Raw genomic sequence first — 17,556 nt, 5'->3', positions numbered from 1 at the left:
AGAAGGACAGCAGAGAGGAAGCCAATCTAGTCTCCCTTGGCAAACTCCCTGCACAAATGCACTTCTGGCCACTGATGAAACCTGGGCATCTAGGTTCAGGCCCAAGTCCAGGTCTACACTCAAACTGTGAGCCTGAGTCTTCAGGGGAGTGTAACCCCATCTAGCACAGGTTGCATCCCTATCCCCTGATTTCCATTTCAACTTACCAGGAGCACCTCTGTCTTGTCTCCCATTGAGTTTCAATTTGTTTGCCCTCGTTCAGTCCATTACTGACTTCAGTCACTGATTTATAGCTCGAACAGTTTTCTTGGATTTCGATGGAAAGGATAGAGTTTGGTGTCATTATCATACTGGTGGCACCAAACCCCCAAACCGTGGACAATCTCTCCTAGCGCTTCCATGTATATGTTAAATAGCATGGCGGAAACATGGAACTCTGACGAACACCACAGGCCAACAGCCACATTGTCCAGCAAGAATCCCCCAGCACCACCTTCTGAATCATCCCTCCAAGAATGTGCAAAACCACTGTATGTGTCCCTTCAGACAGACGGCCTCAATTATGCAGGCCCTAAGATTCACGATATCCAGGGCATTAAAGTTAAGATGATCACCTTGAATGGTGTTCAGAAATGGATGGATAGCCAACCCAGTATAGTTATTTCAAGACTTTAGAGATATGGTTACTCTCAGGTTCTAATTTTTCCAATCTTAAATTCAGTTCATTCCGAATTCATTGAGAATTTTTTGTATCTAAAGTCCAAAATGTTTTTTTTAAAGTTTGCATGAAAATTCATAGAAACTTGTACACATTTCTCCTAATACATGCATTTTTGACTGCAATTTTGCCTAACATACATTTTCTTTGTAAGTCATTTTCCTAATACCGTATTTCTTCGATTCTAAGACACACTTTTTCCCCCATATAAAGATCTCTAAAAACGGGGTGGGTCTTAGAATCGCAGGTGCGATTATTATTCTTAGAAACAAAGCTTTTTTTCTGTTGGTGGTACTGAAATTAGTGTGCATCTTACGATGGTGTCTTACAATCGAAGAAATATGGTATAATGCATTTTAACATTATTTTCATGAATATAGGATTTTTTGTGTGAACTTTCCCTGAATATACACATTTTGTACATCTCTTTTGATTGAAGTACTCCACTGCAAAATTTGAAGAAATCTGAATTTTGAAGGATAAACAAAGTTTCAGTTCACATATTGGTTCATAAGTGTGAAAATAAGTTCACATTAAAATGCAAACCAAAGGAATTTTTCTTCCATCCGTAGATATGACCCATTCAACAGGTCCTACTACGTAATCTAGAATAATAGCACCATTGAAAAGTTCAAGGGGACTTACTCCCATTACAAAATTGTTGTTTGCACATAGACTCTGACTGGCCTTTAGCTTGACTGATGGCGAAATCATGTATTGCGGCATGTGCAGCCATGACGTTTTTTAAAGCTGATACGTTGATCAGAATATGAGTGATGAGACCAATCATTCTTTCAGAGCCAATGCCAAGCTTTGAGGCACAAAGCTCACAATCCGAATAAGAGGGTAATGCAGAAGTGTGTGTCTGCTCCCACCAAAAGAGATTCATGGCATAAAGGTGCATTTGTATTGATAAATGCCAAGTCAGAACATTAGCTGGAGTAGCAGATAGACAATCGGAAGACAGCATGAGGGAAAGAGTGTTACTGAGAAGCACAGGCGTGATGTACACATGTAGCTTGTACGTTATGTTGGCATCACGCTAGTGCCCTGTCTAATGTTTCTTTTGTTCTGGGAAAAGCTGCTCAGGCAAGAGGCTCAGGGCAGCTCAGAACAAGAGGATCCTGATGTTAGTTATGCTAGGCTACCTGCCTTTATTGTAATTGAATTCCATTGACCTGTGTGTGTCCTCTACTATAACTTAATCAAAGAGGACAGAGGTGCCTTCTGGCAGCATGCAAAGCTTGGGAACTCTGGATGCATAAAAACGCCTTCCTGACTACCACTTTGCCACCCTAGTACAACAACCCACAGGCATGCCTTTAAATTGGTCAGTCTACAGCCTTGGCAGAAAACATGGCCCAATCCTGAAGCACCTTCAACTCAAGACAGATCAGCAAGTCAAAGCAGCATGTGGACACCTCTTGTGTTACCCTTCTGCTCTGTATGCCTTTACCTGCCTCTCCCACAAGCAAGGAAAAACAGAGCTGTGTGTCATCCCCAAATTCATGACACCGCACTCCATCCCTATGGACAATCTTTCCCAGCAGTTTTATGTAGACATTCATATTATGCCAGTACTTTTCCAGCTGCAGAGCTGCCAGTCCATGTCCAGGCCCAATTCAAAGTGCTGGTATTAACTTCTAAAGCCCTAAACAGCTTGGGGCCAGGTTATCTGAGGGGTCTCCTCCCGTATGTACCTGCCTGGACCCTAAGATCATTTTCAGGGGTCCTTCTCCAGGAGCCCCTGCTACCAGGAAGAGGGCCTTTTCTGCTGTGGCACCACAGTTGTGGAATGAGCTCGCTAGAGAGGTTTGCCTGGAGCCTACACTGTATTCCTTTCATCACCAGGTGAAGACCTTTTAATTTCCCCAGCATTTTAGTGGTCCAGCCTTTTAGTTCTGCTGTTTAAAATCTGTATTTTAAATCTCTGCATTGCTTCTAGGTTTTATTCTCATTGTATTTTTATATTGTAGTTTTAAGCTTTTATATTTTATATTGCTTTACGCTGTTTTAATTTTTTTGAACCTCCCAGAGAGCTTTAGTTAGGGGGCAGTATAGGGTCACCCAGATGGAAGCGTCATCCTGGAGGGCTGAGCAGCGACACCCTGTTTGAACAGGGGCCTTGCTGAAAGGCCAAAAGCCATTGTCTGTCAACCAGTCTGGAGGAGGCATCTTACTGTCACACCTTCCCTTTTAAGCTGATGCAAAGGGGCAGAAGCCTTTGCTAGAAACGTCTTGTCTGCATTGCCTGAAGCCCTCTCTGTTTGGATCCATCGTCGTCTGGGGCTTTGGAGGCACTCTGCACATGGACTTTCCTACTTGGAACTATAGTTTGCTAAGGACTTGCCATGAAAAGTATTGTGAGACTTTTCATAGACTCAAACTCTCATTTGCTGTGGATTATGTGTCTTTGTTTGTTGTCAGCTCAGACACTGTACCAGCAGACTGGGTTTGATCTATGACCTTTAGACTTTCCTCTACCTGGACTCATGTGGCATGGCGATGCCAATGCAAATGTGGTGTCACGGGACTCCTTGTGTTTGTGAGTTTACCTTTCCTTGGTAGGCCTTGACCATGTAGGCTGGCACAGAAAATCTTAAATCTGGGTTAGGAGCATTCCAACCAGTACTGGAAAACTTGCACTTTGATCCAGTGAGGGGGATCTGTACATGCAGGAAGAGTTCTGCGCGAGGATCAGGAACCATGCACACAAGATTCTCATTGCTGGTCTCCCACTTCAAGCCTTCTGGGCTGTGATGCAATTGCAAGCTGGCCCACACAAAAGATGGTTTGCACAACCAGGGAAAGAAAATAAGCCATCGTGGCTTATTTTCCAACCTCACAAGTCCTGGTTGCACACCACCTAGTTGCCATAATTACACTTGCGAGGTAAACCACCCCCACCACCAGGTTTAGATGTCACAACAAGTTGCACCCAGCAAGGGTAATTATGGTAATTAGCCGGCACACAACCAGCACGGGCAGGGCAGGAAAATAAACCACAGTGACTTATTTTCTCTCCCTGATCACGCAAACCCAATCATAGTGTCCCCCTCACAGATGATCAGTACTGTCAGTCAACCATGATGATGCCAGTCACCTGCTGGAAATGAATCAAGCCTCGAAGGGGCCGTAGCTCAGTGGTAGAGCATGTGATTTGCATGCAGAAGGTCCCAGGTTTGAGCCCCGGCTTCTCCAGGTAGGGCGAGGAAACTGCCTGAAACCCTAGAGAGCTGCTGCCAGTCAGTGTCGACAATACTGGTCTGGACTCAATATAAGGCAGCTTCCTATGTTCTTATGCTCCCAAGCCTTCTGTTTTTGCTACACAGATGATCAGCAGTTCCAAAGGAAATAGACTAGCTGATCAGCAGGGTAGCTGCAAACATACTGTTGTTTTATACTTTGAATGGTTTTAATTTTTGTGAACCGCCCAGAGAGCTCCGGCTATTGGGAGGTATAGAAATGTAATAAATAAATAAATAAACAGCCCACACTTGCACTTGTTTCAGTGGCTGATCAAGAGGGCCTGCAGTTGTGGTCAAAAACTCAGATTTTCCAAAGCTACAGCATGTCAATAGAAAAAAAACATAAGCTACAAAGTCCCTGGGCAGTACAGAGATCCTAAACAGTGATTAGGGAGGTACAACACTGGCTGTGGTTCTGACAGATGATTGATTATGGTTAGTTCAGTCCAGCAGCAATGAACAACCTCCACCTTGCTCTTCCATCTGAAATTAAAGAGCAGTTGGTGGTTGGGATTCACCCCGAATCTAGCTGTGAGTTGGTAACTCAAGGAATGTAAATATATCCACTTCCCAGCGGGCTGCATAGCATGTTCTGCACTGCTTATTCACCACAGGCCAGCTGCTGGAAGCCAGCTGGATCAAGCAACACATCATTTAAGAGAGTAAGAAGACAGTCGAGCCTCATTTCTCTTAACCAATTCATGAGCGTCTCTACACTAAGGGAAATGGCATCGTTTACCTGGGGCTGTTGTGCTTCCTGGTTTTGGGTGCAATAGGTATGAGCTGATTACACCAGAAGTGAGGGCTGTCACTGCGGTAGATCCTGCTTAAAGGTTTGAACGCCTCCTTCCCTCCCTGGCAGGAGTGCAAAGGAAGGGAGGGGAAGTCTGATGTACTGTTTCCTCAGAGCCCCCAGGAAAGCCAGGACTTACTTCTGGGTAGGCATAAGACCCTTGGCACACTTACTTGGGAGTAAGCCCCATTGAATTTAAAGCGGTGGTCTTGGTGGTGGTCGGGTGAAATCCGATCCGCCTGGCTTTGTTGCAGGGAGGCGTTTTACCCTCTTCTCCCTCGATCACAGACATGGGAAAGTCCTTCCTCAGCAAGTTCATAGCGCAACCCCGGAGTTACACACTGCCGGTTTTGCAACGTTAGAGTTTATTCCACATTTTCTTTGATCTATTTTATAACGAAATAAGCACAGGGTGGGGCGGGGGGGGGGGGGAGCCGCAGGAGACATCCTGGCTCATGAGGGAGTGTGCGTGTGCTTTATTTTGCTCATGTGAAGAAGCCCATTGTTCAGCCTTTCTCTATGCTTTTTTCTTTTTGTGCTGAGTGCTGCTGTAAATAATCGCAGGCAGAATCTCAGGGAATGACTCTACACATCAAATGGAGCCCCAGGGCTAAATACTTAAGGCCTCATTCCTGTTGGCCAGTAGAGATATTTGTTGTCCTTTTCATGGGAGCAATTAAAATCTCTCACATGAAATTAAATTGCTCCCAGGAAATCATGGGAGCAATTAAAATGGCACAGTGGAAAACACAGAGAAATTAGAAGCCACACTTGGGGGAATGAGTAGTTGGGTGGGTGGGAAAATATTACACTTTCCCAAATAAATCCTCAGAGAAACAGCGACCACAACCTCATTATATTTTGTATTTAAATTTTATTGGAAAGATTAAATGTACAATTGCCATTGTTATCTACAGAATGTATGAAATATACAGAAATATGGGTGCAGAGAAGTTATTCTGCTGTTGCCCTTCTTCGAAACATTTATTTTAAGAGTCTGTGAAGATTGACTTGTCGACTGACTCAAACAGTCCAGAATTGCGTTTTCCAACCATTAAAATAATACAGGTCAGAGACATCCATCAGTGAATGATCCTAGTGCCATATTGCTATGAGACAGTAATAGTTTATTATTGGCCAGCTGGGAATAAGTGCCAGATTTATCAATATATCTTGCAAATACTGAAAAGAGTTAAGTATGAACTTGGTGTTTTGTTCACATTACTTCTATACATCCTATATGTGTATAGAATATGAGGTAGGTTTTGTTAAAAATATTCCTTGGAGGGGGTGGGGAGGGGAATGAAACAAGAAACCAAGGGGAGCCAGTGTGAGAAAAATAAATCAAAAGCAAACTCCTGCCCGTCAAATGCTAATGCTTTCCTCATCAACCAGAACAAAGAATACAGTAATTCAAATGGGCAAATGTGGGATTAAAACTCCAGTCCTATATGCCAGCCTTTTTCAACCTGGTGCCCTCCAGACATTTTGAACTACAACTTCTATCAACTCCAGCAAGCATGGATAATGGTCAGAATGCTGGGAGTTGTAGTCCAAAGATGAGATTTTCCACTGCTAGCCATTCTGCACAGTGGGAAATTCTTCCGGACAGACATGTTTCAAGATTGGGATGTCAGTTCGAAAAAGTAGGGGAACTGTACAAGCATCTTATTATTTAATTTGCATAAAATACTTCCTTTCAGTATGTACAGACAAATTTCACAGAAGCAGCAGCATGTTCAATATTCTCACTTTTAACTCCGCATAGGGTACTCTGTTTGGTTGTGATCCTGGTTGTTCTTCCAGTAGGTGTATATCATATGATCTAAGCGTACCTATAAAAATAATTAAAGTTATATGATATGCACAGTCTTCTTAGAGTTGTAATGGTATAGAATAAAGCAACAGAGAAACATTGGGTGCGATTTCAATCAAAAATGGATAATGTATCCACTTGTATAGGATCAATTTCTGCTCATAGAAAAGTTGTTACCCATACCATCATTAACTTAGCTGTCTGCTTTTTCGGTAGCACCAGATGTGGCCAGATCTATTAAATTGTCTACTGGCAATTTGGGAAAGGCTCAAGGTTTGCACCCATTGCTCTAGCACATGATTTTGCCACCCTTAACCCTGCACACGCCTGTTCTGGGGTGTATGTCCTGCCTTTTAATCGCAATGTTCAAGTTGATCTACAACATAATTAAAGCACAACACCATATCTTCTTTTTGCCTCTCATTACAGCTGGGAGAAGAAGTAGCAAAACACAAACTGCTACATCTCTACATCCTAAAAAATAAAGCTTACACCTGCAGTCTGAATAGTAGTTAATGGTTTATGGCAAATTATGACATTAAATGATTTCGCTGATACACAACCTTGCCATAATCCTAGATTGCCTTGACACACATTTTAACTATGACATTGGGACAATGGTAACAAGTCTGTGACCTCTATATTTTTTGCTTTGCCCTTAGTATCTAATCCTCCTCCTATATGTCAATCTCAGTTCAGTCTGCAGTCCTTCTTGCTACTGATAAATTTTTCATCTCAACTATTTTTCCATCTGTAGGCTCACATGTGTACATAACAAGCAGACTTATCTTGCATATTGCAAACAGTAGCCATTCAACAAAAGGAAAAGGAAAAAAAATATTTGGAAATACTTTACAATATATCAGGGAAAAGAAACAATTTCTAAGGTTGTACCTGCACCCATTTGTCCAATTGCAATTATATGTTGCTAATGCATTGTTTCTTTTCCCTGTGAAGTGTGTCCAATATGTGTTTTGCAACTGATCTATAGTGTATACATGTTTTCTTTTCTCAGCAGTGCTGTAATACCCTTGCAATGTATGTATGTCCAGGAGGGGAGGCAGGAAAACTCCCTAGAGCTTTAAAAAAAAGTCAGACAGTCTTGCACAGTAGCATGCTAAAATAAAAATAGATGTAATTTCTGTCACAGAGGAGAAAGAACAGGATGAAAGCATTTTAACCTTTCTCCAAACGATAGTTGCATAAACAAGAAGAGTATTTCTTTTATATGACAGTAGTTGTAGCTAGAGCAGAGCTGCAGGACTGCAGTTTCACAAACATTTTCTGCCCCTTGAATAGAAACACACACACACACACCCATTTTTGTCAATGGGGAGGCATTTGAAAAGGCACAAAAGCAGGGAATGGACACATCTAATGTCTGCTCTGTGCTTGAATGCCATTCTGATGTGTATCCAAAATGTATATCCAGGGGCTGAGGCAACTACAGTTGAGGGGGGGGGGGTTCCAGACATATGGCTCCAAGCGCTACCCATCAAAATGCATTGCGCAATAATTCTATCTTTCCCTCCTTAACAGATTTTCTCTAGTAAGGAAAAAAAGAGGGAAGAGGCAGTGGGAGAATATGAGAAAATGGTAGCCCCTACAGAATTCTGTGAATGAGCAAGGTGATAGCATTATAAAAGGCTTGTCTGGAAATGAGACGAGGCCTCAGGCTATCACACTGAAGGCAATGTAGCTACATTTGCCATCACTGAAATCGCCACAAAGCTAAATCTGATTTGCTCCATGGCTTTCTGATCGCACAATATGAAGCTGATTGCTATGATCATATAGTGAAAGAGAAAGAAGCCCTAATAAATCTGGAACAAATGGCACCCAGAGTAGCAGCAAATTGGCCCTGCAAGGAGAGATGAAAAAGTGGAGATGTTCATAAAGGCAGGGAGGGGGCTTGGGAGAGCATTTTGGACACCTTTAAAGCAAACTTCTTGCCTCAAAAATGCCCAGGAGCAAAAAATTCAATACAGCTGTAATTTTAGCACTGGGAGTCGCAGGAACAAAGCAGCACAGTAGGAAAGGATGAAGAATCACATGCGAAGTGCACTTGCAACATGTGATATTTACCAGAACAGAGAGCAAAAATTTGTGCTGAAGGCTAAAGGTTAACAAGTCATGGATTCTCCATAGGTTCTGTGAAGAGAAAGTATCAGGCACCTACTTATCAATAGTGAAATCAATAACCCTTTAGCCAAATTTTACAATTCAATAATAATTATGAATCTTAGCCAAGGGCATTTCTTACCTAAAAAATGGGTTCTTTAAATCGAGGACATTGCCTGACTTAAAGCCTGTCTCATCCACTACAGCAACAATCTGGATGTCATAACTTTGCCTGTAGCATAAATAAGAAATACCATTAAAAGAAGAAATCAACCATTACTTCTTAGGTTTCAACATTGTTGAATTAATTGACACTCTGTTTTGCTTGCATTTACCACGTGTAACTAGGACTGAAACTACTAATTTGTACAGTTGATTAACTTTTCACAGATTAATCAGAACTGTCCCTCATAAAAATATTTTCAGTAAGTATTACACTGGATTATGGAAAGGGGAGCTTGCAATGTAGACACACTTGGAAGAAGAAAATACTTAGGTCCTGTTGTGCTCCTGGTGTAACTAGGACCCGATTTACATGTTGCCCAATCACTTCCACTGCTCCTTCGTTCCATGATTTGTTTAGCATGACATGCACACCTGGACCTCTGGCTTGTCTCTCCCCCAACATGACAGAGAAATGACCTATATGGATGATGGGGCTCATCAATCACTATTGCCAAGTGTTCGTATTATTGTAAAAAATCTTTGTCTATTTTGATACAAAGAATGCATTTAGAATAATTTGCTTAACTACATATTTAGTCAAAATAACTATTAGTCTTCTCTGTATGTTCAAAAAGCTGCCTGTAGTATTTATTTTAATCAATTAATAGGATATTTCATTTCATCATTGCGGCATTTTCATGTGAAACACACACTTTGGTAAAGACCTTCTCTTCTCCCTCCAATGTTGAGGACATGACTGAGATTCAAGGAGCTCTGCAGGTACATGGAGGCACTTCTGCATGTCTCCCAGCACCTCCCCAATCTCCTTTTCTAATCACAACTTCCCATGGGAAGCAGCTCGGAAAGCCATTCCACCCACTCTGGTTTCAGCAGTTGCTCTTAAGAATGACCCCATGGAAAGAAGGCCTCCCAAGACCCACTGTATGTGTAAAAACTCCTTGCCTGTCCCTTTGGATCCTTCTAGGCTATAATGTCTATGTTCTAAGCTATAATGTCTAGGAGTTGGGGACAGAGACATTGTCAAAACTGAATTCTTTGGGTGTTTCCAGACGGACAGCCCTGGTAAGAGAAAACATGGAATAAGTGGTGGGAATACATGGGATACAAATTGACGATTTGGATCCTGGTTCTGTAACCCTAACGCTATCAGTTAACACCTGCCTTCTCTCTATTTACCCAGATTTTGAAGTACCAAATCTGGGTCTGACTTAAAACTTCTGGTCAGTACATACTTCTAATTCACACACACAAGTACATCTTATCCAGGCTTTATAAACCTGAGTAAACGTGAGGAGGAGGAGCATTCTAGTCTCACCCCCACCTCACATATTTCCATCATCCTATACTTGTGGAAGGTTACTTTCTGCAGAGGAGAGCTCTTGTATCCATGAAAATTCTCCACACGATTTTTGTCCAGCTTTAGTTAAAAGGCAACTGCCTAGCTTTATTAGGCTAATTAAGCTTAGAGGATAGCTCCTAGCATTCACACTCCCATCAGGTGTTTTGTTGTTGTTGTCCTTTATTGTCTCGCATCTCGGCAGGAGGGCTTGGAATGATGACAACAGGAGGCTCTCCAATTCAGAAAGCCACCCTACCCAAGTACAGGCAGACATGTGTGAGGAGAGTATGGGGCTAGCATGTCCCCCTCTTCACATATTTACCTGTTAACTCAGGATAACACTTCAGGCATCTGATGAAATGGACTGTAGACCACAAAACCTTATGCAATAATAAATCAATTCATTTTTAAGGTGCCACTGAACTCTTGTTTTTGCTGCAACAGACTAACTCAGCTACCTTTCTGGAGATTTTCTTTGTCTTGTTGGCAAGCTTTTGACATATGAGTCTCAGGGACTGAGAGGCTGGAGAAATGGCAGACCTATCAAGGATCCATGAGGTTTTGTTTCCTTGTAACAGTTTTGGTCAAATGCTTGCCAAAATACTTTGTGGTTCTCAAGCTGGTAATTTGGCCAAAGTATCTGTGAAGTGTATATGCATATTGCCTTAGGATCAGGTTTGTAGACAAGGAAGCAGCCAAGATGCCTGGCCTTTAATGAAGGCTTTGGCAATGGAATCATATTGCTATAGAGACAGTTTTGTAAACAAGTGGGATTACAATAGCAGTTGTGGTAGCATGTGATGGAAAACACTGCTTCTCTTAACCCACTAAGTAATTGATACTCTTCACCTTTGAAAGGCAGGCACTGAATGTGAGCAATATGACTCCTTTATGGGAAAGCTTTTAACCAGAAAGCTTGGAACACTGAAAGCCACATGTTGGGTATTTGCTGTTGATATGAATGAAGTATCTTGATTGTAGTACTAAAACCTCTGATTTGGGCATTGTGCAACCAGAGCAATTTTTTAAAAAATAAATGCAGTGGATGCTTTGCTTCCACTTACAGACACACGTGCATAAAAGTCATCAAAATGAAAATGATAGTACTGTTTTATATTGTATTGTAAGCTCCCTTGAGTGCCCAAGAAAATCAGAATATATATAAAACAAGCCGCCTTCCTATGTGGAAGCCCTTCAAACTTTTGATCAAATTCCAAGCAAGTATATTTTTTCTGACCAGTGCACATACAAATGCACACAAATGCACACAACCCTTTATATATGCTATGTATAACTTGTATTTTCATTCAACAGTGAGCTTCTGCTCAAGCTGTATTGCTCTAGTTGTTCTGCAAGCATATTGGTGGTAGGCTAAGAATTATTATTAGTGATCTTGTTATATTATTATGTACAGTTTTTTGTTTCCTTTTTAAAAATGTTTTAATTCAACAATAAAATAACATTTCATGTGAAAAAAACCAAACCCAGCTACACTACACTAGCTAGGGTTCCCATGGCAATAAGACCCTGCCAAAAAACATCTTTCTTGGGAAGAGCCTCCCAGTAGCCCTATATAAAAGAGGTAGGAAGATGTCGGTGAGCAGTTTCTGTCCTTTGACTTCTGCCTGATTCCAGTTTCAAATTTTCATTTGCTCCTTCCATGCATGAATTTTGGATCAACCAGTTCAGCTGAATTTGACCTTTCTTTTACTTGCTGAGACCCAGACCTTCACCTGGATTCTTTCAGAAGCATCCTTTTACTGAGGGGCTTCAAAACTGCAAGGAGTTTGATGTCTGGTCTGGTGCTTAACCATCACAATTTCATAGAGCAAAAGGCTGAATTCCAGAAATCCATTAAGGATGCAGAATAAGGACTGTGACATCCACTATTTTTTCTTAATAGGCATTGGCGTGCCTCGTTTATGTGTTTCCACAAGTAATTCTAACATCTTGGTACCTTTTCCTGCTGGGCAGCAGATACACTTTTTGCCACATCCTAATTGGCAAAGCTCACTCCTGCTGATTTTGCCAAGATGACAGGAAGTAACCAAAATTATCCCACAAGGAATAGTTTCAGTGCCTGCGCACTATGAAGAAGAATTGGATGGAATTCAGGAAAAACACACCCTCCTGGCCTAACAGGATTTTCAACAGCTGCCACTCAGCCCAGGGACAAAATCGTATGGCTGCCTCTAAGATGCCCCCCTTTTAAAATTCTACAGATTCTACAGTACCCCCAGATGAATACAACTCCCATCATCCCTGACCACTGGGAATTCTGACTGGGTTTGGGAGTCCAACCATATCTAGAGGGTGTCCCTTTCTGTGGATGAGGCTTGCAGGGGAAGTTGTTAGATCCTGATGGCAGCCAGATTGAGGCAGGAAGAAAACAGGACCGTGAATAGCTCCAAGTGAGGCCTGCTGGCTGCAACCCTCCCCTACTAGAGCTACAGAAGGATATTGTCTCAGCACATAACTAAAGCAAACTGAAGCCTTATGTAGGCTGTTAGACCTGTAGTGTGGTCAGCTCCACATCTCCTGGAGGAGCTAACTGGTCTGTCAAAGGGCCCTTGCCTGATTTTATAGCTGAGTCTCCTGTGAGGTTGAAGAGATGGGGAGTTTCTGCCTGGGATCCGTCCTCTGAGCCAGAAGACAACAGCAAGGGTGTGTCATTTGGCCAGGATGAGCTTGAGCAAGGTACTGACCATCCTACCCATGAGGAAGTTGCCTGTACTTCATCCTCATTAGAATCTCCTGAAAGGTCTGAGGGTCGTGACCCCGAGCTACAGGTTCCCCACCCCTGTTCTACAGCAACTCTAGCTTTTCACCTCTTCTCTATGCATGTAGAATTCATCTGTGTCTGATATACTGTGAAGGAAATACCACAGGAATGTAAGATTTGAGCAAGCCCTTGGTGAGTGCTGTTCTTCACCACCTGTCTGGAAAGGATTGTTATTCCACTGATATATAAACAGAGTCATCTTAAAATGACGACCAGAAATTGTCCTGCATGCTCAACCATCAACAAAAGTTAAAAACACCAAGGATTTAGTATTAGCTAGCAAAATGAAGTCACACACACACATGGCTCTTTCTGTTATACTGAGAGCAAGTGAGAGATTGAAATCAAATGAAGTAAGTAATGTTGGAGTAAAGGACAGATATGTTAACTACTCTAATGAATGTTTATTACCTCTCTAAAATCACTAAATTGAAGCAGCTTCAAAGAAAAGGAAATGCTGTACTTGCCCATTATATTCTGTACAACGAAAATCAATATTGCTGTGCTAAATTTAGGGGTAAGTGCATAAAGAGACGCTAATAGTAGCAAAATGTTAGATCTCTGAAGCAAATTCACTTGGCACAAATGTCAAACTGACAATTTTTCTAATCCTCTTTCTGAACACATGAACATAGAAAGGGCTGGATATCTACACTGTGGGTTAAAAATGCAAAGCATATTTTATACTGCTTGTTCTCTTCATTTCTACAAATTTGCAAATGCTTCATAAGATTAACTTTTTATTATCTTCTCCAACATAGTGTTGCAGAGACTCTGACTAACCCAACGAAGTGAACATCTTTAAGCAGAAAAGTGCCAAATGCTTTGCTACTTACCGTTTGTTTGCTACAAATAGGACTTTCCCTGAAAGCGTTTCCCCTTCTTTGGCAAAGAGAGGAGTTTGAAGAAGGCAGCGTACTTGATACCAGTGAGTCAGAGGTTCTGTTGGAGCAGTTGATAGCCAAACTGTTACCCTTAAGAGGAGAAATTAAATAAATACGCAAGCATCAAGGAGAGAAAGTGAAGCTAAAAGTCGAGTGCAGCTGTCAAAGAGTTCCTGGGAAAGTCGGGAGAGAAAAAGACAAGGGCTTGGATCCGAACTTTTTGCTCTGTGAATGAAAGAGACTGCCATGCTGGAAAGGAGCATAATGCTCACAGAAAGGGTCCTTTCGAGGACCCCTTCCATGAGTACAACTCTCCTTCTAGCCACAGAGATAAAGGTTAGAATCCAAGCCAATACATTTTTCAAGGGCAGCATCATATCCAAGGAAGTACAGAGTAATATCAAACCTCTTCTCCAACATGCCAAAGGAGGGATGATATCCAAAAAATGACCTTAAGGGAATGTAGATAAGGGGAACACACTACTGAGGTCAGTGTAATTCCACTGGAACAGCCGCTTTCACAACCACAGTGTCCCTGACCGTGTCACTGTTAAGCTGTCACTGTGTTGTTTGGCAGCCTCATTGGAACATGCAGTTCACTATGCAGACCTATTCAGCATGAAAGATAAAATCCAGCACTCATCCACCTCATGCAGAGAAAATCAAAGCTGTTCTGAACAGTATACCTGCCAGGAGGATCAGCATTCCTATGGCAAGTCTCCTGCTCCTTAGCCATCTAGCTCTTTGTTGTATTCAAGGGTAGACACTATGGGCATGTCTACATCTAGGGAGGGAGTGGGGAGGATCTCATGATATTCTGATCGCGAGATCCTCCCCCTGGGTTCACACGCAGCATGCGACGTCCAGGGATGTCGCATGCTGCATTCAGAAAGCAGGATGTCGTGCCCGCCATTTTTTAAAGAAAAAATGGCAGGAGCTGGAGCGCACTTGTGCTCCATTGATAAAGTGAAAAAAAGAAGAAGCTCCGACCCCACTCCCCACCCATCCCCGATGTCCCTGGACTCCCCCCATCCCAGTTCCTTCCCTCTGCTGATCCCTTCTACTTGTGGGGAGGAGGGAAGCAGCTGGGTTGGGTGCCCACACCACCAATGGTCCTTGCGATCGTCCAGGGACCACAGGAAAAGCCAGGAAAAAAGTGTTCCCAGATATCCCGGGGAAATGGAAGGATCGTCCCTACCTGCTCCTGGGAACCCCCGTGCATCATGTGGATGCACAGGGACGATCCCCGGGATAAAGACTGGTGTAGACAAGCCCTATGTGATCAGCCCAAGCTAAATCATGACAAGGCAAACAAACAGATTTGCAGTGTAGGGCTGACTGACCAAGCTTTGTTTCTTCGGGTCTAAGTGGCCTCTGTAGATCACCAGCTGAGCCTGAAGCACCAGCTGTGACCTTTCCTGAACAGAAATTGGCAAGTGAGTTATCCACAGCCTTGTAACCTCCAGACTTTGTTGCTTCAATATGCTATCAGGCAATGCCTTTGAAGACTCCTCAGAAAGCTAGTTCAGAACACAGCCGCTAACTGGAGCTGGTCCTAGGGAACACACCCTGATAGTTTTGCTGTTGATCAGCTGCCAAACACAATTCAAAGTGTTGATGCTTACTTTTAAAGCCCTATACAGTTTGGGATCCGGGTACCTTTTCCCACATGTACCTAGCCATATGTTATGATCGCCAATGGAGTCTTTCCCTGGTTGCCGCTGCTTTCAGAAATCAGGTGGGTGTTGATTGGGGAGAGGAACGTTTTGGTTATGGCACACCATCTCTGGAGTGCTCTTCTCAAGGAGCCTCACTTGGAACTTACTCATGTCTTTTGGGCATCAAGTGAAGACCATTTTATTTTCCAAGGCATTTTAAAACTTTACCAGAATCTAATTTTATTCTGCCAATACGATATTTGTGAGACTTATATTGCTTCCGCTGTTTTAATTTATGTGTGGTATTTTTGATACGTTTTCTTTATCTGATTGATAGCCACCCTGAGGGCATCTGGCTGAAGGGCAGGATATAATTTTAAAAACAACAGCACAAAAAAATGCCCTTCAGTTGTATTAAATATCCCCAGGGGTGGAAAACTTGATATAAAGAAGGTGTTGATTAATGTGGTGAAAATCAAGATCCAATCTTGGTTTGCTTTGATGGTAGTATGTGATGACTTAGGGTATCATTTTCACAGTGAGAGACATTTAGGTAAAACAGCCTGAAGTAGTGCATTTTTCATGTAGAGTCTATTTTACACAAACACCTTCCAGTGCAAAAATGATATGGTGATGCTGATATGTGGAGATCTGACCACCTCAAAAATAAAAAATGTGTCAATTATGCGTATTCCTTCATGTATTAGGAGGAAGAGGAGTTGATAAAGCATGTGAATTTGGCCAAAGGAAAAAAGTCCCTTCCCCTTAAACAGGTGTTTCAAAGCAAATGTTGGGAGTAAGAAAAAATACGTACAATGAGCCAACAAATGCCACATCAAACCAAAACGCCAAGCCATGGATTAGCCCAGACTGCATCATTTGGAAAACAAAGGGGATTTCCACTCTGCAGAAGGAAAACAAAAAGTTGTCATGGGTTATGTTAGAAATCCATCATTACAGTAACAAAATGTCATGGATGGTTTAAAACAGGAATTGGCAACTTGTGGCCTGGCAGTTGTTTCACCTGACAGCTCCCCTCACCCTTAGGCATGCTGGCTATGGCTGATGATATGGCAATTTTGAAACAGGCACCCTCATCTTAACACATTTACTAGAAATCAAGTTAAATGGAGTTTGTGCAGCATGTTTACTCACATTAGTCTCACTGAGTGCAATGGTATATAGCAGCCTTCCCCAGCCTACAGATTTTTGGGTTTCAACTCCCATCAGCCCCAGCTACCACGGAATATGGTCAGGAATGCTGGGAGTTGTAGTGCAACACATCTGGAGGACACCTGTTTGGGGAAGGCTAGCATGTAGCCCTGCGTAAGCAAGGAAAAGAATTCTCTGGTATCAGTCAGGCTCTAACACTTTATCCCTGAACCCTGAGAAGTGCTCTGTTTCCACTGCAAGGCCGGCACTCTGAGCTCTGTGGTCCAGGTGCATCCCCTAGGATACAGTACAAGTCCCCCTGAGCATTCAGTCAGGGCCAATCCTTGTCCACAGGCCCAATAAAACCCTAGCCTTAGAGCTTGCTCCTCGGTCCAAGCAATGGCTTATGCTGCTGCTCCCTTACCCTGATTGCTGTGTCTTGGATCTCTTGTCTATGCACCTGCCTCTGCCTTCTTGCATACTGCTCTGGAACCTGACCCCTGTTTCGGACTACACTGCTGCTTCTTGCTCACTTGGACAGACAGCCACCTCCCCTGGTGTCCTGGAGCCTGACTGCCTGACACATGCACTGGCTCGATACAGGTTAAGAATATGCCTTTTCCACTTTGTGGAGACAAGAAAGGAGGACTGCAGATGCTCAGTGGAAGGAACTGAGCATAATTGCTGTGTCCTAGAGCTCTCCGTCTAGAAAGTTATGATATCATCATCATCATCATCATCATCATCTCCTGCCTTTCTGCAACTAACAATAATAAAATACTGAATAAAAACAGAATTTTAATTAAAACAGCATGAAAGCAAACACATTATGAATCATATTTATTAATCTCATCTGCTA

The 17,556-nt window shown here is 42.5% G+C and overlaps 1 protein-coding gene across 1 annotated transcript in view; it reads right to left on the bottom strand.

The window, feature by feature from the left end:
- Window positions 1-5,560: 5,560 nt before the first annotated feature.
- The window catches only part of LOC134400752 (histone-arginine methyltransferase CARM1-like), a 77,732-nt gene continuing 65,736 nt past the window's right edge, over window positions 5,561-17,556 (bottom strand). Inside the window, exons 10-13 of the mRNA XM_063129288.1 lie at window positions 16,360-16,449; window positions 13,840-13,977; window positions 8,839-8,928; window positions 5,561-6,594 (exon numbers count right to left, since the gene is read on the bottom strand). Of these exons, the coding sequence (XP_062985358.1) occupies window positions 6,585-6,594; window positions 8,839-8,928; window positions 13,840-13,977; window positions 16,360-16,449 (328 nt within the window). The 3' untranslated portion in view covers window positions 5,561-6,584. The remainder of the gene's footprint in view (window positions 6,595-8,838; window positions 8,929-13,839; window positions 13,978-16,359; window positions 16,450-17,556) is intronic.

Source organism: Elgaria multicarinata, chromosome 6, assembly GCF_023053635.1.
Source record: "Elgaria multicarinata webbii isolate HBS135686 ecotype San Diego chromosome 6, rElgMul1.1.pri, whole genome shotgun sequence".
Lineage (NCBI taxonomy): Eukaryota > Metazoa > Chordata > Lepidosauria > Squamata > Anguidae > Elgaria > Elgaria multicarinata.
Note: the sequence above shows the minus strand (reverse complement) of the source record. Positions and strands in the feature narration are given on the sequence as shown.